Below are 21,840 nucleotides of genomic sequence, written 5' to 3'. Positions count from 1 at the left end.
CTTCATGAATGTAGTGGCGACAGTCTTACTCGTGTTGGGCGATGAATGTAACGATAGAATGATAGTCCTCAATAGAATCGGCTGCATTTTGTCTTCGGTGCGAATTTCATTTCTGGCAATAAACTTTCATGAAGAAATTCAAAACGCCGTCATTAGTGATAGTTTTCATCTCGATACTGTTCCATGAAATATTCAAATTTCATACCATTATTGCAAAAGGAGAAAGTCAATGTCAATGAAAACGCGCGGGTTAGGGTTGTCAATCAACGAAAATTCTCAATTTTTTAAAAAATTTCAAACATGAATTTAATGGAAAAAGAAGTGAATATTAATCGAAAATTACAACGTTTAAACATTTACTAGATGCATAGGGTTGTTAACAAGCGCAAATTTTCAATTTTTGAAAAAAAAAATGTAAAATAGTATTTGAATAAAAAAGTATGTCTTTAGAGTACAAAATTTACTATATTCATGTACTTTAAAAGGGTATAGAGTTGTCAACCAGCAAAAATTTACTACTTTTGGGCAGTTTCTAGTTTTATTTCAATAAAAAGTGAAGTCAATAGTTAAAGAAATTTACCAAAAAAAAATCAAAATATTGAAAAATTTCAATATCATACTTGAATGAAAAGGCGAATCAATAAAGTTATAACATTATTAGGATCATGCTCTTTTTAAAGTGCATAGGGTTTACCAACAGCGTAAATTAACTATATCTGTAATAACTCAAATATCACATCAAAACTTCCATTTACGCAATAATCTAGGATTCGTCAACTGATGAGTGGATGTTAGAAAACGACGTTAGAAGCCGTTTCTAAATCCAAAATGGCGACTTTCGGCACACAGCAAAAAGAATTGTAATAATCGCAGATGTAAAATCTAACGATGTGCTTAAAATGAAGACGTAATAGTTAATCAGAGACAATATTTCATTTTTCCAAAGTGATAATATGCGAAACTTCTAATATTACAACCAAACATCGCACTGAACATATTACATTAATTTGTCTGACTCTTGTAGGAAAAACGATATAATATCACATTCAAAATTGTGTATAAATGCTTTTCATTAAAATAAATTGATAATAAGCATAATAACGTAAATTTAATTCCATTCGTGTAAAATTATATCCGATGACATGTGTACTGTCACACGCTTGAATGTGCTATTACATTGAAAATTATGCACATCTCTAGTTCCATCGAAATATTGTGATATTACACGACACATTGCATTTTTAAATAAAAGAATGTTTTTTTCCAGTGCAGTGCTGTGAGTTTCTGTTTGTGCGCCATTATTTGTGTAGGTGGAAAACAATCTGCAATCTGGCGTTCTTTCCTGCAAGTAAGTAAGATGAATTGACATTATTTATTATATTTAAAATATTTACACACAATTTTTTATCTCTGTTTTCAGGACCTGTATCGGAAAAAGCTCGAGAAGACGTTACAGCCAAAAGAAAAAAAGTAATTCTCCGGGAAATACGATATGTAAGTAAATTTATCAATTTGCTTTGTTTATTTCTAATAATGGAGAAATGATTTTTCTTCAATATTGCAAGTAAGCACAGTGCCAACATCCTTAGAATAATTTCGGATACTCCAGCCTTGCTGGATTCGTAGCGTATTAGCGACGACACGACCAGACACTCCGAAGAAAAAACAGCAATAAAACTGTTCGCTAACGATTCACCGTCAGTTACCACAAATCTAGCGACCCCTTGTAAATGATAAAAATAATCATCTCGAGCAACACTGTTTAAGTTGCTATGGACTAGTTACCAAGGAACCCCAAAACAAATAAACATGTTTTGAAATCGGTGGAACAGTTCTATTAGTGTTGAACTTTGTCCAAATTAAGAAGAAATACATTTAAATGAACTCGATTTTCGGAATTTAATCGAAACTATGGATGAAACCAACGAACGAGGACAATGATCTGCTTCCAGCGATTCATCCGTACACTTCAACTGCTAGCTTTTCTGGGCAATAGAATTCGGTGTAATATGCCGGTGTCAAAATTGTTGGTTGATTGCGCAGCAGTGGAAACAGTATTCTCACACAACGGTTTCAAGTCAAGACCTGAATTTTGACCTTGGCTTTATAAAAGAGATAACTCGTACTCCTCAATTTTTACATTCCGCTCGAGTCAGGTAAATCCATTAAAATGTTCTGTAATATAATAACCGATCTGAAATTTATTTTGTTTACATTCATCTTGCCTTCGATATGCAGTAACCAAGGTTATGGTGGCTGTTATTTAAAATCAATAAGTATATCAACTTGTGCTGCCAGTTTAAAAAAATTCACTAGCGTTTTCGATTAGACATTTCCAGTTACTGAGGGGTAGTTAAATTTACGATACAGTTTTCATAGATGAGTGGCAGGTCGTGTCGTCGGTATTAGTGTGCTCGTTCCAACTTTTATATTCTATTGGAGATGTGTTTATCTTGCCTTATCTGATCGTTAGTAGGGTTCGAAGTTTTAAAGCTTTGTAGGCTGATGATCATCCATGGAAATTCATTTTCAGTCATTCTCACTTTTCCTAGAAGAGCTATCTAGCCGTGTAGTGTCGATAGTGGTTTCTAATTGGCTAATAATAACAGTACGATCGACCTGGTCTGGCGGTAAAAATCCACCAAGCAGTAACCAGTGTGACATCCGGCGGAATTATTTCAATCAAGATGATGATTTGGTTTCCTATCGTAAAAGGTCACAATATATATGAATCAACTTGCATCTTCATAAATAATGTTTTGATTACATTTACTTTTCTGCATAATATTTTCAAAATGACGAATGTAACATTTCGACTTAACCGAGAAAAGCGATGTTGAAAAATAATTGCACAATTGTTTTGTAATTTGATCGTGTACCTTGGATAGTGTGATAGGTCGTTTTTTTGGTTAACTTGATACATAAGTCGCATTTTAAGTCGTTTTGCGAAAGTCGCAGTGTACATTCGACGTTTTGTTACTCGCACTTATGTGAAAGCTAGTTTTGCTCGAGAACATAAGTGATATTTAGTTCTGCATATCAAGTGGAAAAACTTGACGGTCGATTCGTGTTTTCTTTAAAATTTCCAACTCTACAGCTAGTCTTAAATATCTCCAACTCTACAGCTAGTATCACTTTCAAAATAGCATACTAGATCTTCTTTTTCGTGAAAATTTATTTTATCCGCGCATACACTTTTGTTCATACTTCGGAACATTGGTTAAAACATTGCCAAATGACGATTTTTTATATACGTCAAATGTGTTGACAGATTTTGTAGAGAACTATAGTGAATTGAGAAACGGTGTTCGGGTACTGCGTTTATTAGAGCAATCACAACAAAATGCAATAAAAAACTCGGTTTGTTTACCAGTGGCGTCTCGTCCTCATGTGCACCTCGTGCACTTCACAACCGGTCGAATAGAAAGAATGAGCTGCCTCCTCAACCCCATTCAAATTCAAAAATTTTTTGGAATCATTATTTATTCGATGAAAGCAGGTTGGATCGCACCGAAATTGCATGTATTTACACGCATATCATATACCTCAAACATAAAATTTCAAGTATCTGTTGTCGCTGTGTTAGTGTCTTTTCCGTGCACATGAGTAACTGCACAGATTCCAGAAGAGAAAGAATTACTCAGCTCAGCTCTGAGATTTGTTTGTTTAATAAAAAATCCCTTCCGAAAGTATATCTTTAACTCATTGTATTGAAAAGCACAAGTGAATCTCCATTCCTCAATCTTTAGTTTTCACTTACAACGAACTGTTACATCTGCTATCATACCACATCAGCAGTGCACAACTAGTCAATTTTGTTACGAGGCGCCACTGTTGTTTACCTTTGTTACTTAGGTCGTAATTAACATTTTATACAGATTTTTAAGTTCCTAAAAATGTGCAATGGTGAATAAATTCTAATAACTACTCCATCTAATAAATGTGTGAACGTTTTAACTGTTTGGTGTCTATAATTCAACAGATGGAATGGCAAACTCCTGCTCTATGTGCAGTGCGCAATTTGAGAACATCGATGCCTACCGATCTCATGTTCATGTACATCGATTCAACAAACTTTTTCCATGTAATTTAAATGGATGCCGAATCGTGTTTAGGACATACACGACGTTTTTTGCACATTTACGTCGCTGTCATTCATCCCAGTATGGTGTGGATGGACGAATTGTATTAAAGTGTACAGCTGAAGGGTGCTTATATAGCCATATATGCTTCAAAACAATGTCGAAACACTTAAGGGGTCACCTATCTCAAGGTGAAACTGTGTCTTGTCCTTTGAATTGCAGGGCAAAGTTATTTATGACTAAAAATAGTTTATCTATTCATAATATGTATTACCACAATTCAAACGTTACGAATTCAGCCATTTCTAGCACTATGAGTAATACAATGGATAGAGCGATGGAACCACCAGCTGTTCAATTCAGAAATGCAGAGCATACTGATGAAAGTAGTAATGCTAAACTAGAGAGTAATATAAATATAATAAATGCCGAAAAGTCAATTGGCCTTATGTTTCTGAATCTTCTATCCAAGTATCATGTATCGAATGAAGCTGTACAGAATATTGTAGAGCACCTGAATGAATTATCTGCCTTACAACATATTCACAGTAATGAAAGGACCAAAGAACTTGCTGGCAAGTTTAATCTATCAGAATTCGAATCAAAAGAAATTCTATCATGTTTTAGTACTTTAGAATTAAACACTGTTTTGTTCAATGAAAAAAGCGGAATATTTCGTTCGGATTACATGCGCAAAAAATATTTTCGACAGAACTTCAAATATGTAGATCCCGTTAAGGCGAGGGGGACGACACTTCTGATTTGCAGCGACTTTTCAGCGAAATCTGCTTGAAATTTTCTTATTCCTTCGAGTTTTTCGTCATTCATGAGAGCTTTCCAAAAATCTAAGAAAATCCTCAATAATTCCATCAAATCCAGAATTTCCAATCTATCTTTGCTCGAATTCTCATAATACTGATTCTAATTTCGAGCGATTTGGCAACCATTTATATGACAATCATTATTTATTTAGATTTGGCAACAATGCTTACGTGTTGTTTTTATTCTATCAAGCACTTGCCAGAGCTGCCATTTTAAAATCTGTGTTTCAATTCGAAAAATATGCATAATATCTGCGCCGGATATTTTCGTTTCAAATCAGTAAAAATATGTGAGAAACGTTTGAAAAATATGCCAGTTTCATGAGATATTCCTATAAATTTGCGAATTCCGTAAAATTCCGAGATTTGAAACGCAAAATCTGTTCAGTGAAATAGATAAAAAATCTTTTGCTGTTAAGGGAAAATCTGTGAATATAGTAACCCTGGCACTCACTACTCAAACAGGATTATGTTTATATGGTTTATATAGATTTTTTTGTTATTATTATGTTTATATTCATGTTTATTTTGATCATAGTAGTATGTGGACTACCTGTGAAGCTCTCAACGTGTGAGCATATTGCTTCGCGAAGAAATTTTGTGTATTTCTCGAGATAGAACGATTTTTCTCGTACTGGAGTGAATCAGTGTAGCGACGCCGTGAAACTATCATCGGGAATCTATATAAATAAAAATGAACAATACATGTAAAAAAAATCACTATCGAAAAGATTTAAATACGAAATAAAACAATAATCAAACAATACACGGGCAAGACGGGTTATCACTGGCCTGAGTGTAGTGGATTATTCTAAAACTGAACACGTAAGTATTTCAAATGAAAGTTAACATGATTCAACAAAGTAATAAAAGTTAGAAACTGAAATGAGTTTGCGGAGAATCAATGGAATTATATCAAACTCTGATCCATACTTACTAGATTTCTCCTTTTCGTCTTTTTGGTTTCTCGCAGACTAATTTCAACTTCCAGTTTGGATTAATTTCTCACTTTTTATCTCTGTCCTAGCAATGTCCAAAAACTACATTTGACTCCTCGACGACAATTTTTTACAATATTCTACAACGATTTAGCTGTTTTGAAGATGAAGTGTTCGGAAGTAATTCATTCTATATCAACCGATCTGGTGAATTCTTTCTTCAAACGAAATCCTTCGGTAAGTACTAGTTCATTGATCTATAATCATTGAGTAAATATTCCTAAAGATTCAACTGTACAGATATACTGAATTAGCACTACAGTGAGAAATAAATGAATTTTTATCAATGCTTTATACATACATTGCGAAAGCATTTACATTGCCATTTTTACTAAGTTTATTAAACAGCCAAAGCGGCAGTTGTTTTTCTATTTTATCTGGTGCATCTCATATAAAAATAACTCTTATTTCAGGACATCAGGTCACAGTACTATTTTTACCTTGACGCGCATTGTTTCGTGGAGCTTACCATGTTGGCACTCTCCTGGATTAATTTTCGAGAGCGAAACGAACAAAGCAGGTGTATCAGCAGCCGATGAATGCAATATTCCAATAGAAAAGGAATAATTATGTTACAAGAAGAACAATATAGGTTTCATTCAAATCATATTTTTATTTATTGTATTAGCAGAAGCCAATAAAAGTGCACGAATGTATTTCGATGTGTTTAATTTATAAAATATGCCATAAGTGTGAGTTTCTGGCTTTTCCAAATGAGAGATATAGTATTTTGTGTCTAGAGTACGTTCGTTGGATTCTTCATCTAATTCTAGTACAATATCCTTTTTACAACAAACAATTGTAAAGTAACTTCCAATTACCCCAACACCTTTTGCGGTGGTACCTGTAGGTACATGTATTGGAGCTTCAGTTAAAGTATACGACGTTCGGTCTCCACTCAAATATTTGAAACCATATATTTTTACTATTAACACTTCTTCGTTTGCTTTCATCGCTATCCATTCTCCGCAGCGGATTGAAGTAAATACTTTATTAACCTCACGCACAACTGCTTCATTGACTGCCGATGTTTCTCGAAATCGATAAGAGCGATCACTCGAGCATCTTTGAGTGCCATTAGATAAAATCCACAGGAACGTACTTTTCTTGACATGAATCACAGTACCTTTCTTGTTTCTAATGGCGAATGTATGTCTTGTTGAGCATTTCGAATTCTTCAAATTCAACTCTCCTCCAGAATTAGGGATTAGTTCTTCCACATCGTTTATATCTAACGCTTCAAAGTTTCGTTCAATTGCACTATTTCCGGAGCATTGTAGAGAAATGAATTCAAAATCAGTTGGTTTTGTTCGCGAATGTCGCAGTGAAAGAGAATCTGTAAATTCGATATCCAATTTATCAATTCCAAGACTGATAAGAGTATCAAATGCATATGCTCTTGCTTTCGTTAAAGTACATACAATTTCTTGAGTTGATGGCATGTCGAAGTTTACAGTATTTGTATTTTGTTGTATTCTCGGGAAGGAAAATTCTTCAGTCCTGCTATACATAATATCTTGTTTTGCTTGTATGCGATTCAGTCTGGATTGAAAACTTTTCATAGTGAAATTAACCACTGTCGATTCAGTTGTTGTAAACGATCGTGCTGCACGAAAAAAGCTTTCGCATGTCTGACTGTGCAAAAGTGTAGGTATATATGGTATGTTTTCATCTCGACAAATGTTGATATATTTTACAAGGCTGTGAGCATTTAGTTCCAAACACCAATATGTATTGCTTGTAATACAATGTTTAACTGTTTTAAATTTATTCATGCACCATTTTCTCCAAGCTCTTATTACAAACAGCGTATACCTGCAGAAAATGTAAATTCAATTGATGTGTTATACCAGAACAAATTAGATTATACTACCAGCAATTGAAAACAGCCTCTGTTGGTGATATACATGGATCCATAAACGCCGATAGAATGAATTTCATCAATGATAAATACAAAACAGTTGCTTGGCTTGATGTTACTGACTGTTTCATGCAGAGCAGTACCTCTGGTTTAATAATTTTCAGAACGGGTTGGAATTTCATTTTATCGTCTTCGTTTAAATCACCCAATATCAGACCATGTTTATCTTTTGATACGTTACGAATGAGATCTTCCAGGTGTGTACGTGTTATTTGATGTTTACCTACAAATACGCAAATAATTTTAATATGAACGCAACCATGAATTTAGACAATTTAGAAGCCCTGGGTAAATAATTGCTAATAAGCTGTATTTATTGAAATTAAATACGGATTAAAAAACGGCGTCTTCATTTATTGCGTTACACTTCATCGGTCTACCCAACTAACCAAAAGTTCGGATTAGTAGGACTCATTTGGCTTAAGCAGCGAGTAAGTTCACGCGGAACTAATTCTGTACTACGAAATGTCAAAAATTACCAATTACGAAATGTCAAAAATAGAAAGTTCGCGCGGAACTTGTTCTGTACTTTCATGTTTTCAAAAGTTCCGCGTGTACATTTGAGCAGCAAGAAAGTGACTGTTTTAAGTAATTGTGTAACTTCTGGCTGCTTGGGTAGCGAGTTTTACCTTAGCACGTAAAACTGTTATTTCTAGCATATCAATTAGCTATGGCAAAGCTTACCAATGATAAGTTGTTTGTCACGTCGCATTAACCGAGTTCTAAATTTATTAATAGTATGAGTAGGATCCTGCACGCATATATTTTCAGCTGAACATGACGCAATAAAGTATTCCCCGTAAGGATTGTTAGTGATTGTTGGCATACGCATATCTTCCATCATTGCGGTTACATACCGTGGATCGCCGTCAGTTGATGTGGCTATAACCCCTATACCAGCATTAAGCAGTTTAGTTTTTATCGAATTCCATCTGGTTCGTACTTGACTACTAGTGAATTTGTTATCTGTACAAAAATATTGCAAACAGAAAGGTGCAGTTTTTTGTTTTAACGGCTGAGCCATAGTAACCACAACATTACGTCCTATGGGATATTGATGAACATCAGCAATGAGTTTTCGAGGGTTAGTAATTTCAAATAAATCACATTGTGGCATTCCGTTGTTGTCTAAAGGAGCTACCAATCCGCAAACTTTATTTCTAGTAGAATCATATTCGAGAGCTCCGTTGATCTTCGTTGCATCTTCACTCATTATTACAATCATTGGTAGATTATTTCTTATTATATATGCCTTAAGCTCCTCAACTCTAACAATGCCTTCTTCGATAGATTTTGATCTTTTCTGTAAGTCACGTTGCAATGTTCTAATGCTTGGGCATGGTGTATTCGCATATAAGAAATTGTAACCCTCCGGGCCTTGTTGCATGAATTCATATAAAAAAATTTCCCTTTCGACGTTACTGTAACGCATGCCGCAGCTGCGTGTCATGTTTCTCCGGCGATTTTGTACTGACTGCAACAGAGATATAAATGGTGAAGACTGGCCAAGTTCTAGTGCATCAGCAGAGGCCACAGGCTGATGCACTATGCATTTAAATTTTCGGTAGAAGTTCCTTCCTCGTCGCTAGCACGAAGAGCCTCTCTCTCTGGTAACTCCAAGTAAGATGATTCCGAATGTTCTGAACGAATAGTGTTATTATCAATACTTTCAATTTGTTCGTATTCTGCTTGTTCGCTTAGCACGTGGTCGCCATCTAAGTAACTGTTATTCTCTTCATTGATGTTGAAATCAAGAGCTTCCCGCGCACTATTTTCCGCAGACATAATGTCATATGACCTCTCAGCTTGATTTGGTTCGATTTCCAATATATAGGAATTTTCTTCACGCACAGCCATTTCGTTCCAGCTAGCTGAAATCTTTTGGCCCACAAATCTATGCACATTTCTTACATGCGATGTAAAATTTGAAATCTTCCATACGCCCTTACAATCCGCATTACAGGTTACAAGATGTTGGCAAATAGGACACTGAACTTTCGCCCTGACCGTATTCTCCGTTTTTTCAAGCGAAACATGAATATTAGAGAGCATTAAGCAAAACTGTTTTATCACACTAGATCCACTATTCCTATGAGAGAAATAAAAACAATGTTGGGAAAATAAAGGTTTGTCATTTTATACCTACGATCATAGTAAATTACATAAATTACCTACGATCATAGTAATCTCTAATTTTAGCGATGATTGAGACTACAACTGACTCATCTGTCGTCCGTGTGTTTAAAGAATGATTTTTTTTATACTTCGCGAAGTATATCCAACCTTTTTGTTGAACACTATCAGCAATTTTTTTAATTAATGCTCGTTCTCCAGCCATAAACCGAAATTTGCTTGGATTGGAGTTATATGTTCCCAAAGACATCATATTAACAAGATATCCAGCTCTCACATTTCCCGAACAAATCATTGGCAACATCCTTTTTTGCGAGCATGTCGCCCTCAGGTGAGTCCGCATCGAATCTCATACATAGAGGTAGAGGAGAGAATTGTCAAATTCGTGCGCGCCAAAATAGCAGGGCTGCGCACCCATACAATTGACATGATATGTTGAATGTGATGCCGTGCGATGGCGTTGTTGAACTGAAGATTGATTTCGCTCCAAGCTGACAGGGTCTGATGTTCCCCAATATTGTTGTAGCTGTGGATGATTCGCTGGTAGATTCATCGTCTCCGGTAAGAGACGAATATCGGTTTCGATGTCATCAATTTGTTCATCTGTCAAACTTACAATCGTAGGGTTAATGAAACCAGATATTTCTAAAGCATTCTTGATATGCTTTGGGATGGAGCATGCCAAAAATTTTTCGATTTTCTCCCAGAATAAATCCTAGACGTGAAATTAGGTACGTAGTGAATATATATATATATATATATATATATATATATATATATATATATATATATATATATATATATATATATATATATATATATATATATATATATATATATATATATATATATATATATATGTATATATATATATATATATATATATATATATATATATATATATATATATATATATATATATATATATATATATATATATATATATATATATATATATATATATATATATATATATATATATATATATATATATATATATATATATATATATATATATATATATATATATATATATATATATATATATATATATATATATGTGTGTGTGTGTGTGTGTGTGTATAACTCTACCATTGTATTCTTTTAGTTAGACAATATTTGTTTTTCTATATAATAAGGCCATTCAAACATGTTCAAATTATTTCTTAATTTGGGTTGTCAAACACTGCTTGAAATATTGATACACTCAAAATAATAATCATGTTATAGTTACGTGAAAAGTTTTGTGAATATTTTCCACCATACTTTTCACGTAGATTTTAATGGACTGGCATTTAAAAGCTGTTTAATGCATAATCTAGTAAAAGTTACGTGTTTCATAGGTAGAATGTAATGTATTGTTCATATCCCATTTACCTATCAGTTCATATCAAATTTAGACACCAGAGAATTACTACTTTATATATTGGTTAAAGTCAAAAGGGAGATTTCAGATGTTTATATAAATCTATGAAATGAAAAATACCATGAAAAATAAAACATTTATTTCAGAAAATTAGCATATAATTTCAATAGCTTAAAAAGAAACTAATAACGTCGTGGTATCTCAAATCGACAAGCCTCCAAAAATCGTTTTTGTTGTCACTGCCATCCAACCGAAGCCGCAGGTGAGAGTCGAGAACTCCCACAACACAACCGATGCAGGTTAAAGTCGCATTACATGGTTCCAGCTTCATACCGATTTCGAACTCGTTTTTCAGTGGACCAACGGCCTGTTTCGGCAGGAGCGGGCAAACTTCCGGACTCACGCAGGCACTCGGTCCAGTTGAACATATGAAAACTTTTATATTGGAATGGTCCGGACGATGTAGTCAAAAATTGTAACTAATTAACATTTTTTTTAATTAACATTAACACACTGGAAATTCACGTAGATTGTTTGACGCTTGGTCAATTCACGTAAACCTTATGTGATGACTCTATTCATTTTAGGGGATGTTCGTATAACATTCATTTTCGTCACGTAAAATATTCAATTTGACATTTGAAACCATTTTACGTGATTTTTCAAGTAAATCGAACGTGAATTTTTATTTGAGTGTAGTAAATCAGTGGTATGCATTTCGAGCAGTTTCAATTTTTCAATCGCACTTATTCTACACTATTCCAAATCATTCTTCTGCTTTTTTCAAAACATTCCAATTTAATACGAATTATTCGACAACATTTCAAAAAATCCAATAACTAAACATCAAACTAAAACTATTCTTACATACAATCACGGAGTGTCGTCCCCCTCGCGTTAAGGTGCATCTAGGATTAAATAACAAAGGAAAGGAAAGTTTTCTTTATTATGTGCCCCTTCTCGAAACATTGAAATCAATTTTAGAAGTAGAATCAAACTATGATTATATTTTTTCTGAAAAAAGAGAAAAACCCGGATTTATGTCAAATTTTACAGATGGTTCAAATTACAAAAAAAGATTGTTATGTCAACAGAAAAACGTTATTTCAATACTTCTGTATCAGGACTCATTCGGAACTGTTAATCCTTTGGGTGACGCTAAAAGAAGGCATAAAATAGTCGGTGTTTATTACACAATAGCAAATATACATCCTTCAATACGTGCTAGTACCGAAAACATGTTTTTAGCGCTACTTTGCCTGGAAAAAGATCTACTAGAATTCACTACGGAAAACATTTTCAAGGTTTTAATACAGGATCTTATGCAACTCGAAACACTTGGGATAACTGTTGCGGTTCATGACTCACAGTGTATTGTACGAGGAGTTTTGTATGCAATTCTAGGAGATAACCTAGGTACGCATCAAATTGCAGGATTGTCGGAGAATTTTTCAACGCAAGAGTATTTCTCAAGATATTGCTATACAACTTTGAAAGAATTCCGGAGTTAACCTTTGCAAAGATGCCAACTTCGAAACCAATTGCAGTACGAGAGAGACATCGCTGAAATGGAAATGAAAGGAAACCCGGTAAGAGGTATAAGGAAACGTTCTATTTTAAACGAACTACAGGAATTTCCTCTATTTGATTTTGGATTACCACCCTGTGCTGCGCATGATCTATTCCTCGGTTGTTTTAATTATGATATTATGCTAGCTTTTCGTACTTTTATAACGAAACGATTAATTACTGAAAAATTTCTTGAAAGTAGGATCTATTACTTATTTAAAAGATTACAGCTGCATTCCCAAATATCACTGAACACAAAAAAAGATTGTATAACCAGTAAAGCTGTAGATGTGTGGCGGTTAATAAATTTGTTGCCAATGTTATTCATTAAGACCGACGGAATATATGATACTGAAGAATATAGAATGCTGGTGCATCTAAAAAATATAACTGATATTATCACAGCGCCAATTGTTTCGAACAGACAAATTGGAATTTTGCGACTGGCAATAAAACACTACATTGAAATTAGAGCAACACTATTTACAGCACATCTTAGACCTAAGCACCATTATCTATGGCATTATCCACATTTGATCTTGCAATTTGGACCCCTGATGCCGTTTTGTACACTTACCGGGGAAAGGAAACATTCCTATTTCAAAACCACATTGCGCCATGCTAGTAACTACAAAAATATTCTTAAATTATGCAGTGAGCGTCATCAGTATTGGCAAGCACTATTAGGAAATAACAGTAACCGTTTCCAGGAAAAGGTTGTTTTTGATCAAGTAATCAAAACTTTTAATGAACTGAGTGAAGAAGAAAAACAACACGTGAAACCCTTCGGTATGTGGGATGCATCATATAAATACACAGATTCCATCGTTTATATCGGGTATTCGTATGGAAGAGATGTTTGCATATTTCTCGAGTATGAAAGTTCAGAAACATATTACTATATTCTGCGTATTAAGGGAATGATATATAACGTTAATACGGAAACAATTATCGCTTATGGAAAAAGAGTTACAGTTGAACAATTTGCAGAAATAGGATTGAATATGATTGATCAAACGACATTAGAGGATCAAACTTTAAACTCTACATACGAGTTTGTAAAACTATCCAGTTTGGTAGACATCACACCACTTAAACTGTATATCTGCGAAGGACAGACTTTCTTATACCATCCGCATGCAATGCCACTGAATTAAGGTGAGTATTGTTTACAAAAAAAGATCAATCTGCATGCTACGTATAGTCGATATTAATCCTCAGTGCTGTTACAAAAATTGAAACATGTGAAATGATTGTGATAAATTGAATACTGTATTTAACTGAATGTAGACCTTATAATCGTTTTCATTGTCATATGTATCTAGTTAATCAACGATTATTTCAAAGTTACAAAATTGAAACATGTGAAATGATTGTGATAAATTGAATACTGTATTTAACTGAATGTAGGCCTTATAATCGTTTTCATTGTCAAATGTATCTAGTTAATCCACGATTAATTCAAAGTTTGCCTCGAATTAAAGAGCTACATGAAAGGAAGATTTCATATGGAATGTATTTCCTTTCTTATAATTATTTCTGCTTTATTGACATCTGTTGAAAGCTGAAGTAAATCACGTTGAAGTTACTTGCTAAATAGGATTTGGTAGATCCATCTAAGACTTGTTCGCGACAAAATTTGGACAGATTAAGTTTGAAAAAAAAAAACAAATTTCCTGTTAGTTCAATCCAAGATGCATATTCTATTAATTTAATTGTGCATTAACAAAAAACTAATTACAGTTACTCAATTAGGCTGCATGAAGAAACTACAAGTTTTTGAGTTCACTCCCAGCCATTGGGGTTTGTGCTGTGTTGAGAGAGTTCAATACTGCTTGATAGTTGGCAACTCCGGACAGTCAAGTGGATTTGCCTCTATCGGTACAGCATTGTCGTAGTGACAAGATGCCAAACAGACCAGAATAGCTAGAGAGCACACAGCTGCATATTGCCATATTCCAGCACATAAGTTTCATCATCTATTATCACGCAGGAAAACTGCGGCAAATATTCGCGAAATAACTTGCGAACCCGCGTCACATTCTGTTTGTCATAACGGTTCACACAGCTTTCACCTTGAACGACTCCCAGCATTTCTGGCTGTTGTCAAAGATTTAAGAACGTCATGGACAATGCTTGCAGCAAAATCAAGCTTTCCACACTTGCTCTTCTTTCGACGCCATCTTCAAACTAAAATCTTGTATCATCAAAAATTGATTTTAAACAATATTTTATAAATCTGCGAAAAATTTTAAGCGTTGATAAAGTATTTTCAAAGATATACGTATTTAAGGGGGTCTAGATTTTGTCGCGAACAATATAATTACGATTATTTTTTATATCACCTAACAAATGTTGGATTTTGGTTTAATATGGTTTATAATAATCTATTTATATAGTAATGATAGTGGTAAATGTTGTATTGTAAAATATTAATGGGGATGAAATATATCCGCACTAAAACTTCAAATGTACTTCGATCCTATTCCTATAAAGTTGGTTAAACGCACTTGGTATTAATCTTGTGGTTCAGGATATCAATATTCTCTGTAATTGTTTCAACTGTCGCTTGGTTCTATATATTCAGTCATCGGAATTGAAAATTTATTTTTTAAACTAACCTAAATAAAGCATTTTTTCAATATTCTCATTTCATTATGTTCATTTTAGCACCAAACATAACCATGAGTTCCAGTAAAATAATACGAATTTGTAATTCATCGAGGAAAAAAACAATCATCAAAACCTATCCAAAAGTTACTTACTTGATTGAAAAAGGTTGTAAAAATCACATTCAAAGTTTGATCAATTAAAACAACATCATTCGCCAATTATAGCACAACGTTATTTTCATGAGGATTTTTCACGGATAGTATTAGAAGATGACGGTTCAACCATTATAGATGACGAAGTAGTGGACGCATGCGCTGATGGAGGGTTGTTATTGATGCTACTAAATGACAATGAATGTTGGAAACCACCAAAATCACCGAGCTTAGTTACTGCATCGGCTCCGTCGACATTTGATATATATGATGACGTTCAAATTGTGGTGAGTACAGTAAATATACTCGATACGTTGTCAGCAATGTCGTATTATCAGCATGCTGAAAGTTACAATTTAGTAGCTGAATGCATCGATCGGATAAATGCAACTTATTTCTGAAAAAAACAGTTTAAATGTTTTTGAGTACAAAAATCAGATAAGTACTGTAAATTATGCTGTGGCAGGGGCTTCTGAGTCCTGGTCATATCGGATATCGGCTATTTGCATTACATTTTTTTAATTGTGATGGCTCGATATACATATATTTACATTTTATTTATATATATATATATATATATATATATATATATATATATATATATATATATATATATATATATATATATATATATATATATATATATATATATATATATATATACAAGGTGAGATGAAAAAACTGCAACCAACTTCAGACTGCTGTCATTTCTAAACCGCTCGTCCCACAGCTGTCAGATTTATTCTAGTGACAGCTCATTATATTATTTACAAGCGCACAAAAGCATTTTGGTGGGAATTTTTCAGAAAAAAAGTTATTTGTGATGGAATTCAAGTGTGATAGTGTGATTGCTTTGCATTTGGCTGGAAAACCACAAGTGGCTATCGTTAGAGCCCTCCAGCATTTAAAAGTGAATAAATCTTTTGTGTCTCGTACCATCGCTCGTTACCGTGATACTGGTAGCGTAGCCCGACGTCAAGGAAGTGGACGAAAAAAAACAGCAACATCGGCAGAAATGGTTCGAAAAGTGAAGAAGCGAATTGAACGAAATCCGCGTCGCAGTGGCCGAAAAATGGCTCGTGAGCTGAACATATCGCAATATGCCATTCGGCAAATATTGAAAAATGAGCTTGGACTAAAGCCATTGAAGTTCCAAAAAGTGCAAGATCTTACTGATGCGCAAAAAAAAGTTAGACTCGAAAAAGCTAAAGAGTTGCTTCGCTTGGCCGAAAGTGGTGAACTGCCGAATTTGGTTTTCTCCGATGAGAAACCATTCGTTATCCAGCAGTTTGTAAACAAACAAAATGATCGTGTTTACTTGCCAGAGAGGTCAGCTGAAAATTTGCAACTTCGGTTGGCCACCAGAACTCAAAAGCCGGCCATGGTGATGGTGTGGGCCGCCATAACAGCCGATGGTCGCTCGCCGCTCGTATTCATCGACCGTGGGGTCAAAATAAATGCGCAAATCTATCGCGAAAATATTTTGGAGGGAGTTCTGAAGCCCTGGGCACGCAAACATTTCGGCCGCAGACCTTGGACATTCCAACAGGACTCAGCACCATCGCACTCAGCACGCGCCACCCAAGAATGGTTAAGAAATGAGGTTCCTCGCTTCATTTCCACCGCACAATGGCCACCAAAATCTCCGGATGCCAATCCGTTGGACTATTGTGCCTGGGGTATTTTGGAAAGCAAGGTTGGCACTAAAAAATACCAAAGTGTCGATCATCTCAAGCAAGCGCTTCGCCGAGAATGGGACAAAATACCGCTGAGCCACTTTCGGGCAGCGTGTGATGGTTTCATTGGCCGTTTGAAGGCCATAGTTCGTGCCAAAGGTGGCCAATTCGAACAAATCTAAACCGATTCTCAAATTTGATGTTATTTCCGACATTTTTTGCCTTCATTCAATAAAATTTAAAAAAAAAATGAAAAAATTATGGCGTTTTACTTTGTTGCAGTTTTTTCATCTCACCTTGTATATATATATATATATATATATATATATATATATATATATATATATATATATATATATATATATATATATATATATATATATATATATATATATATATATATATATATATATATATATATATATATATATATATATATATATATATATATATATATATATATATATATATATATATATGATCGTAAGATTGAAAAACATACATCCTAATTCATTACAGAACCTGCAAAACGACATCGAGTCAAATGCTCCAACATCAGATGGGACGAATCCATCCACTTCTAATGTTCCGGTTGAACCTTTCGAAAGTGCACCAAAATTTATATCAAGTAACTGTTTGGAAACAATAGATAAAGCACCGCCATCGAGCACGACGCAGTATTTCTTGTCATCGGATAACCATTCAATTTTGGACCACCAGTGTGATGTTTTCCCACCTTCACGTGCCTTAAAACGATCATTCGATGTAATAGAAAACGAACCGAACGAGTCTACAGAAATACAAACCAATCCTGTCTTATTAGTTGCTAAAAATCGGAAAACAAGCCGAATTGATGCGTCTACAACACTACTGCTTTCCCAGTTTGAAATCGACTGGTCAATCATCCCATTCGACATCATAAGTCAATTAGAAAACACGACGGAAACTGTTTTGAATGAAACGGATTATAACAGATTCGTTGATCACATTGTTGGACAAACACGTAATATAACGACATCAACTCCTCTTTCTGTATACAGACAAATAGCTCAAGTTATTGTGAATAAGTATAATTTTTTCATTGATGTCGATGACGATGGAATAATAATTGGGAATGGTTGTAGCAGTTTAATAGAAAAATTGAAGAACAGGAATTCATATTTGAACCGTGCTCATAAAAGTGGCCATCACAACAAGAATCTGAAATTAGGAGACGATCCTATGAGACAATGCCGAATCGGCATTAGAGATAATTACTATTTTACCGGAGAACCGCATGTACCAAAAAGTTGCTTGCAAAACCTTTTAAAAAATATAGGCTGGGATATGGATCTACTAACATCATCGAAATCGTATATCCGCTTCAAGATGGATTCTAGTTCAATTAATGATTTGATGGACAACTTTCCGATTTTGAGAAGAAAAGCATTTCTTGAATATCATTTTTTCGAGGCCACTGGAGTTGAAGCTGAAAATTTCAAAAACAATTTCCTAGAAAAACGAGACAGAATTATTAGTTTGTCACAAACGTACCGAAACAAATCCCTACACATCCAGAATTCCGCTGACGATAAATGTGTGTTTTCGGGAATCGCAAGACTTCTTAAAGAAGAGTTGACAGAAATCATTCACCTGACCTTTAAACAGATTATGTTTACGTAAAAAGATTACTAGAAATTTTTCTATCTTTCAGGCAGATGATACTGAAGAGACGATAGTCAAACAATACCCAATAATTGTTGCAATAGGTCAGTACGACTTCTTCTTAAACGTATTTACAAAAATTTTCATAAGGAATTTAATGCCAACACTGCTTTTTAATACACCGAAAAGAATTATGCACATTAGCGGCCCTTACACGAGTCATTAAAAATGTCATTAATAAAAAACAATGTCATTTTAATGAACGTGTAATGGTGCACTAATGACGAAATTTCAAACAAATTTGAGTTCAGTTCAGAGTCGGCACGATTTCGTGCACGAATTCTAATATTCTTACACACGTATTTAACGCGTGTATTCACACCTGTTCGGCATCGTTTTGGTCAGTACTGAGTCGAACAAGTGTGAATACACACATTGAATCGTGTATAACAATATTAGCATCCGTGCACGAAGCTGTACCGGACCTGAGAGGTGTAAATGAATTATGAATATTAGTGTCCGTGCACGGAACTTTGCGACACTGAACCGGATCGGAAAGGTGAAAATAGACCCTAATTGTATAATCATCTGTAAAATATTTAGTCACATCAATGTTATACTATGAGATTTAACTAATGTAAAGTATTATCCCACGAAATCATCATACTTCAAATACCCTCAACAACAAGTGACATTTTCTCTTTGTTTATTTTCTCTTTCGAGTATCATGGCGCGATTTTCATATTTTTTAGTACTACTCATCATTATTTTCCCAGTACTAACGGTTTCGTCTATCATTTAATGCGAAGAATAGTGAACTTGGAAATGGCTTAATAAATGATAGAGAGAAAAGTAAACTAAGAGAAGCTGTCGCTTGAATTTTGGTAACTGTATATACTTTTTTCATTTATGTATCCGTTTAAATAGCTTTTGCTTAGCTAGTCTAATTAATTGATATTTGTAATTCCAGGTTCAACTCAGCAATTTTTCATACATGCACAGGGTCACAGAATTAGCGAAAATTTTTGCAGCTTTGCTTCAGCCGTTCAATTTTTAATTATAACATACTTTATTTACTATTATTTCTATCCAACAAATTTTTCCAAAACTTTGGAATTCCTGCAGATTTACTTTTTTAAATTAGTACCAAATAAAGGGACTCGATCAAGAGCCACCATTGTAGGGCAGCAGCAGCGCATGGTCCGCACATTATTGGTGAAGCTTGCCAAACTTAAAAACTAGATACCTTGTATTTGCAATTAAAAAATCTATTATTTGAAATGTAAGAAAAATAAACTTAAGTTTGTTCTTTATACATATGACTTCATATTTATTTCATGATTCTACCAAATCCACATTATAATATCTGTATGATTCTTAGAATCTTCGATATCCGCAAATATTTCCGATACATCGTTTTCTATTATTTATTTATTACGTCGTTTGCATAACACGACGCTTGTTATCACATCGATTTCCATCACACTATTTGTCAGCACATCGTGCAACGTCCCGTAATGTTCAACACGTCTCATCTATCACACCATTTCTCGTACGTCGTTTCCATTTTACGTTCAGAGGTGCTATATTACAAAACTTTGCTTAAAGAGTGATGTGCAGCGATTTTGATGTAATATCACAATTTCTTTTTTTCTGTGCATATCGATATTCGTTACAAACCATCACAATATGAGTATTTTTCGAACGGATTTGATGTATGGATGTTAGAAAACGACGTTAGAAGCCGTTTCAAAATCCAAGATGGCGACTTACGGTTCATCGATATTCGTTACAAACCATCACAATATGAGTATTTTTTGAACGAATTTGATGAGTGGATGTTAGAAAACGACGTAAGAAGCCGTTTCCAAATCCAAGATGTCGACTTCCGGCATATCGATATTCGATACAAACCATCACAATATGAGTATGTTTCGAACGGATTTGTTGAATGGATGTTAGAAAACGACGTATGAAGCCGTTTCAAAATCCACGATGGCGACTTCCGGTTCATCGATATTCGTTACAAACCATCACAATATGAATATTTTTTGAACGAATTTGATGAGTGGATGTTAGAAAACGACGTAAGAAGCCGTTTCCAAATCCAAGATGTCGACTTCCGGTATATCGATATTCGTTACAAACCATCACAATATGAGTATGTTTCGAACGGATTTGTTGAATGGATGTTAGAAAACGACGTATGAAGCCGTTTCAAAATCCACGATGGCGACTTCCGGTTCATCGATATTCGTTACAAACCATCACAATATGAGTATTTTTTGAACGAATTTGATGAGTGGATGTTAGAAAACGATGTAAGAAGCCGTTTCGAAATCCAAGATGGCGACTTCCGGCATATCGATATTCGTTACAAACCATCACAATATGAGTATTTTTTGAACGAATTTGATGAGTGGATGTTAGAAAACGACGTTAGAAGCCGTTTCTAAATCCAAAATGGCGACTTTCGGCCTATCGATATTCGTTACAAACCATCACAATATGAGTATTTTTCGAACGGATTTGATGTATGGATGTTAGAAAACGACGTTAGAAGCCGTTTCAAAATCCAAGATGGCGACTTACGGTTCATCGATATTCGTTACAAACCATCACAATATGAGTATTTTTTGAACGAATTTGATGAGTGGATGTTAGAAAACGACGTAAGAAGCCGTTTCCAAATCCAAGATGTCGACTTCCGGCATATCGATATTCTTTACAAACCATCACAATATGAGTATGTTTCGAACGGATTTGTTGAATGGATGTTAGAAAACGACGTATGAAGCCGGTTCAAAATCCACGATGGCGACTTCCGGTTCATCGATATTCGTTACAAACCATCACAATATGAGT

The 21,840-nt window shown here is 34.5% G+C and overlaps 2 protein-coding genes and 1 long non-coding RNA gene across 4 annotated transcripts; 2 read left to right on the top strand and 1 right to left on the bottom strand.

Moving 5' to 3' along the window:
• Window positions 1-1,186: 1,186 nt before the first annotated feature.
• Window positions 1,187-20,249, top strand: LOC131429045 (uncharacterized). Its single transcript, XM_058593096.1, has 5 exons — window positions 1,187-1,199; window positions 1,253-1,348; window positions 1,421-1,494; window positions 17,851-19,079; window positions 19,946-20,249. The coding sequence occupies exons 1-4, from the start codon at window positions 1,187-1,189 to the stop codon at window positions 18,991-18,993; spliced, it is 1,326 nt and encodes a 441-aa protein (XP_058449079.1). The 3' UTR covers window positions 18,994-19,079; window positions 19,946-20,249.
• LOC131432711 (uncharacterized) lies at window positions 5,537-6,532 on the top strand. Its single transcript, XR_009229949.1, has 3 exons — window positions 5,537-5,728; window positions 5,931-6,078; window positions 6,315-6,532. It is a non-coding gene; the product is annotated as an uncharacterized LOC131432711 (long non-coding RNA).
• Window positions 6,501-10,231, bottom strand: LOC131432709 (uncharacterized). 2 transcript variants are annotated; one of them, XM_058599168.1, is made up of 5 exons: window positions 9,994-10,231; window positions 8,507-9,911; window positions 7,775-8,045; window positions 7,323-7,716; window positions 6,573-7,237 (listed from the first exon to the last, which is right to left on the bottom strand). In XM_058599168.1, exons 2-5 carry the CDS (start codon window positions 9,270-9,272, stop codon window positions 7,133-7,135), a joined length of 1,536 nt encoding a protein of 511 aa, XP_058455151.1. In that variant the 5' UTR covers window positions 9,273-9,911; window positions 9,994-10,231; the 3' UTR covers window positions 6,573-7,132. The 2 variants fall into 2 exon arrangements, with proteins under 2 accessions (XP_058455150.1, XP_058455151.1); XM_058599167.1 differs by having other exon boundaries at window positions 6,501-7,716; window positions 9,994-10,209.
• Window positions 20,250-21,840: the final 1,591 nt, after the last annotated feature.

The sequence above is a fragment of the Malaya genurostris genome, chromosome 2 (assembly GCF_030247185.1).
Source record: "Malaya genurostris strain Urasoe2022 chromosome 2, Malgen_1.1, whole genome shotgun sequence".
NCBI lineage: Eukaryota > Metazoa > Arthropoda > Insecta > Diptera > Culicidae > Malaya > Malaya genurostris.
This window is presented reverse-complemented; position numbering and strand designations above follow the sequence as displayed.

What these genes read in the sequence shown, in the direction of transcription:
- LOC131429045 (XM_058593096.1), top strand. An exon ending in TCTGGCGTTCTTTCCTGCAA is followed by an intron (nt 1,349 to 1,420) that starts GTAAGTAAGATG and finishes CTCTGTTTTCAG; the next exon opens with GACCTGTATCGGAAAAAGCT. An exon ending in TTCTCCGGGAAATACGATAT is followed by an intron (nt 1,495 to 17,850) that starts GTAAGTAAATTT and finishes AATTCATTACAG; the next exon opens with AACCTGCAAAACGACATCGA.
- LOC131432709 (XM_058599167.1), bottom strand. Translation starts at nt 9,272, where the DNA reads ATGACACGCAGCTGCGGCATGCGTTACAGTAACGTCGAAAGGGAAATT. An exon ending in TGACAAACAACTTATCATTG is followed by an intron (nt 8,046 to 8,506) that starts GTAAGCTTTGCC and finishes GCGTATTTGTAG; the next exon opens with GTAAACATCAAATAACACGT. An exon ending in GAGGCTGTTTTCAATTGCTG is followed by an intron (nt 7,717 to 7,774) that starts GTAGTATAATCT and finishes CATTTTCTGCAG; the next exon opens with GTATACGCTGTTTGTAATAA.